This window comes from Cystoisospora suis (assembly GCF_002600585.1).
Source record: "Cystoisospora suis strain Wien I chromosome Unknown contig_3616, whole genome shotgun sequence".
In the NCBI taxonomy this organism is placed as follows: Eukaryota; Apicomplexa; class Conoidasida; order Eucoccidiorida; family Sarcocystidae; genus Cystoisospora; species Cystoisospora suis.
Window position 1 is genome coordinate 13,913 of NW_027156411.1, and position 4,609 is coordinate 18,521.

At 44.3% G+C, this 4,609-nt stretch overlaps 1 protein-coding gene across 1 annotated transcript in view; it reads right to left on the reverse strand.

Moving 5' to 3' along the window:
• CSUI_007018 (wd g-beta repeat-containing protein) overlaps positions 1-3,566 on the reverse strand; it is a 9,654-nt gene extending 6,088 nt beyond the window's left edge. Inside the window, exon 1 of the mRNA XM_068067168.1 lies at positions 463-3,566. Coding sequence (XP_067920857.1) covers positions 463-993 — 531 coding nt within the window. The 5' untranslated portion in view covers positions 994-3,566. The remainder of the gene's footprint in view (positions 1-462) is intronic.
• Between the last annotated feature and the right edge of the window lie 1,043 nt (positions 3,567-4,609).

The window sequence follows — 4,609 nt, forward strand, 5'->3', positions numbered from 1 at the left end:
ATAAGTGAGAGAAGGGGAGGGAGAAAGGGAATTGAAGATACAGAGAAACACTGTGAGAGACAAGACAGACGACGTCTTCGTAATTCTGATAGGAAGAAAAGTCACATCAATTACTCCCTGCCTGTTGCTCCTCTTAAGATAGATGGACACGCACTTAAGGCTGCTACATAACGAGATATTCACACCAGTCTATACATGGAGTGTACATACAGAAAAAGCTATATGCATGCAAAGCATGATGAAGACACTGGGAGACTTACAACACTAAGGTATCCTCTCCTCACGCCTGTTCTATCCATCTATCTACCTATCTAAATCTGTCTATCTATCTATTTCTATCTATCTCTATCTCCATCGATCTACTATCTATATCCCCCCTCTAAGCAGGCGTGCTTGATATAAGGATATAGGAAGAGAGAGAAGTGTGTCAAAAGATGAGAAGGAAATGCTGCTAAGACTCACCGTCATGGAAGGCCACTCCAACCGATGACTTAAAACACATGAATAGTGAAGAGCCGCATTCTTTCTCCATATCATATGACGATCCTCTAAGGTGTATGCACACGCGGATCCTGTATTATGAGCTGAAAAGTGAGAAGAAGAAGAAGATAAAGAGGACGTTCCTTCTTCTCCCGCTCGAGAAGTGCGAGACACCCCTGCTGGATTGCGTCCTCCTCGATTTTCGCCTTCGTGACTTTTACAAGACGCAGAAGAAAAAGACAGACTTTTGCTCGGATGACTGGACGGTACAGGAGAGCTAGAGAATGATTCGCTAGAGGCAGCTGACCGACAGTCTGACGGAATTGCCTTTTCTCTCTGCTGTTCTGGAGTGCCCTTCATTCCTCCTAGAGAAGAAGACGCTGCCCCACCCCACATGGAGACGGAGACTCGACTATCTTCCTGCTGTTGTTCTCCTTCTTCTTCTTCACCCATTGCCGACGAAGAAGAAGAAGATGAATGGCTCTCTTCCCCTTCTTCAAACAACGACGTCATCTTTGTGGAGTCGAGAGAAGAAGAAGGAAAGACGGGTGAGGATAGAAAAAGAAGAAGAACACGAAGAAAGACAGAGAGAAGAGAGAAGAGAAAATGAAAGAAAGAAGAGATGTCTTAGGAAGAAGAATGAAGATAGACAGATGACAACAAAGGAGTAGAGACAAAGTGTAGAGAAACCAGATTCTTCGCCATTTTCTGAAAGAGAAGTAATGAGAAAGAGATAGAGAAAGAAAAGTCCTCTCCTTCAACTCTTGTTTTGAGTGAGCCTCTTAAGACTTGGAGTGTATAGACAGAAGAAGAAAGAGTGGAAATGTGAATGACGTCCTGGGGAAGAAGAAGGAGAAGAAAAGCTAAGAGAGAGGGTTGTCTATGCATGCACTGGAATGAGGAGACATATCAACAGCTCATTGTTTAGAAGGCTAAAAGAGACTTAGCGTCTTAGAATGCTCTCTCTCGATCTCCACGGAAGTAGTAGAGGGAGAGGAAGAAAGAGAAAACATCTTCATACACGCCTTTTTCATAAAGAAATGAGAGAGCGGGGTACACTGCTTCGCTCCCTAGGCAGGAAGAAGATGAAGAAGAGTCTCTTTCGAGAAACAAGAACGGGGGGGATACAGAGATTTGATGAGAGAAGAAGTCGTAGAATTTGAAGAAGTAGAGACAGGATTGAAAGAGAAAAGAAAAAGAGAAACAAGAGGAGGACGGAAATGAAGGGGAAGGGAGAAAGAATCACATTCGTAAACTAAAAGAAAGGTGAAAACTTTCTTGCGTGGGATCCATGCTGGTATGTAGCGAGTGTGTTGGAGGGTGTACATACACCCGACAACCATATCTTCGAGTCGTGTCTTTTCAGTAGTGACGAGAGAGGAAAAGCGTGAATGGATGGAGTTAGAATGAAGAAGTCAAAAGAAGGAAGACGAAGCACTCTCGATTCCTTTTGCTGGAGAATTCAATGCCCTTTCATCTGCGCTACCTCCTAGGCGTGAGTCATCTCAATAAAGAAAGAACAACGAAGAGAAAGGAGGAGAGAATCTCTTTCGACAAGGTGTCATTCAAGGTGTACGTACACTCGACCATCGAGTCTGACCTCCCTCCTTCCTGAGGTTCCTTCTCATCACATCTCATGGCGAACATGGTAATGATACCAGGCAATAGTCCATCCGCCTAAAGGAAGAAGAAAGAAAGATATGCCATTCTTTAGATGAGAAAGCATTAAGAGAAGAGTAAGAAGAATCAATACATCCTAGCAAAGATGAAAATAAGGTAGAGGCAGCAAACAGAGCAGTGCTCTCTTTTCAACTCGAAGAGGGCTCTAAAAACCGAAGTACTACGATGGGGAAGAGATAGGCTAAAAAGAGAGAGAGAAATATCGGGCGCAGCAGTAGGACGGGTGAAAGATGTGGAATAGAGAAAGACGGCAAGGGAGATAGACTCCTCCACACCTCCCTGCGTGCTGCGGACAGCACTGTATACGAACTGTAAGGAGGTCCTTCTTTCGTCATTCCCCCAAGTCGAAGAGGCTTGTGTGAGATAGAGACTAGGAGAAAGAAGAAAGCGACGTTTTCATTCTCTTGTTGTCGACACTTCCCTCCCTGGATTGCGCGTGCGCACCGTGTCGACGGGAGGTAGGAAGTGCTAAAGAGAGTTGCTGAGAAGCAAGAGAGAGGACTTTCTTGTAGTCTTATTTAAGAATCTCTACTGTAGCGAGGATATCTCTGCTTAAAGCCTCCTCTCTCGTGAGGAAGAAAAGCCAGAGAGAAAGAACACTACTAAGACTTCGTGAAAAAGATGCTTCTCTTTTACAGACTAAGACTTCGTGAAAAAGATGCTTCTCTTTTACAGAGAAGGAAGGCTCGGGCACTGAAGCTGCTGGCGGTGGTCTCCCTTGGAGTTGTTCGCAGTCTTTTAGTGAAAGATTTAGTCCACTTGGAATCTCGATGAGAAACTTGAACACACTACAAACAGAAAGACACGAATGAGGTCTGAGAAAGGCCTTCTAGAAGAAAGCGAGGGATGGTAGATAAAGGAAAAGACAGAGGAGGGTCAAGACGAATTGGGAAGGAATGATTCTTTGTGCCTGTAGGAGAAGGAAAAGTATTCATAGATAGATGGCTTGCCTTTTTGCAGAGGTTGAAAACGGCACAAGAAAGAAAGAAAGACAACAAAGAAGGTAGCTGAAGAATTAAAGAGGATTCTTCATAAGCGGGATGGGTTGATGCTTATTCATCGATGCTGTTCGAAAAGAAAGAAAGAGGAGGTCGGAGGTGTGAAGCAAACAGGGAAGAGTCGTAAGCGGAGGGAGAAAGGGGGTGACGAGGGGAGGGAACGGGAGGAGAGGGGAGTGGGACAGGTCGATCGTCTTCTTTTCGCAATGTATGTGTGCGTGTCAAAAATAAAAAAGATGCAAAGGAATGCTCGATCCCGCTTTCTTCAATTTCCGAAAGGGACTTCAAACGAGCTACAAACAGAGTGAAAGTCTGATGTACGAAGCAGAAAATTAGTGATTCACAGGGGAGGTGTATATACACCGGACCCACCGGAAAGTGAAGTGTACATACAGCTGAATAACTCGATACATCGGAAAGTCAGTTGTATATGCACCGCAAAATGAGGTGTCCATACACCGGAAAGTAAGGTCTGTATACACGAGGAAGTGAAATGTCCGTAGGCAAGAATAAGTCAATAGACCGGAAAGTAAGGTGTTCATGCACCTGAATACTTCGATAGGACAGAACTTGAGGTGCCCGTACACCTGGGTAAACGAATACACCTAAGTGAGGTGTACTTTTTTACAGCTGCAGTCAACCCATCCCGCTTATGAAGAATCTTCTTTGATTCTTCAGCTACCTTCTTTGTTGTCTTTCTTTCTTTCTTGTGCCGTTTTCAATCTCTGCAAAAAGGCAAGCCATCTATCGTGGGTACGTTGGAAACCCAGGTGTACGTACACCTGAATCATAATTGAAAACAGTGGAACGTGAGGTTTCTATGCGCCCGCGTACTTGGGCACACCAGGAGGCGAGGTGTACATACATTCAACCTAGTGTGTCCTTGACTTGCTCACGAGAATGGCTATTGTCTGCACCAACTTTTTCCACGTGTGTTTCATCGCGAGGAAGAACGCCTTCGATTCCCTGTGCAGGAACTCGTCCTTCGGCTTCAGGTATCTGTATGTTTATGATTGAATAGATAGTCAAGTATACAAGCGCGTTGGCCTGTATATATCTATTATATATTCATATTGTCGAGCTTTAGAGAAAACGGCTACCAGGCTTCTCTACATAAATCAGACGTGACTAAGTAGGAACGTTTTCTCTACACCCTACACATCCTTTCCGGAAGAGAATGGAGAAACTTTACCGGTCGCGCGTGTCCGTTTCTAGCTATCCTCTATCTCTATCGAATCTAGGTTCGTATTGTACGTCAATCTTTGAGGGGTTCTCTCGAACTTCCAGATGTGATGAGCGTGGAAGACAGAGATCAGAGGGGAGAACAACTATTATCCCCAACAACCTCCAGGCAGGTGGTCTTCTGTTTCTACGTACCTATGTATACGTGTAGATAGATTGAAGATAGATTACAGATAGATAGATAGATAGATGGATTACAGATAGATAGA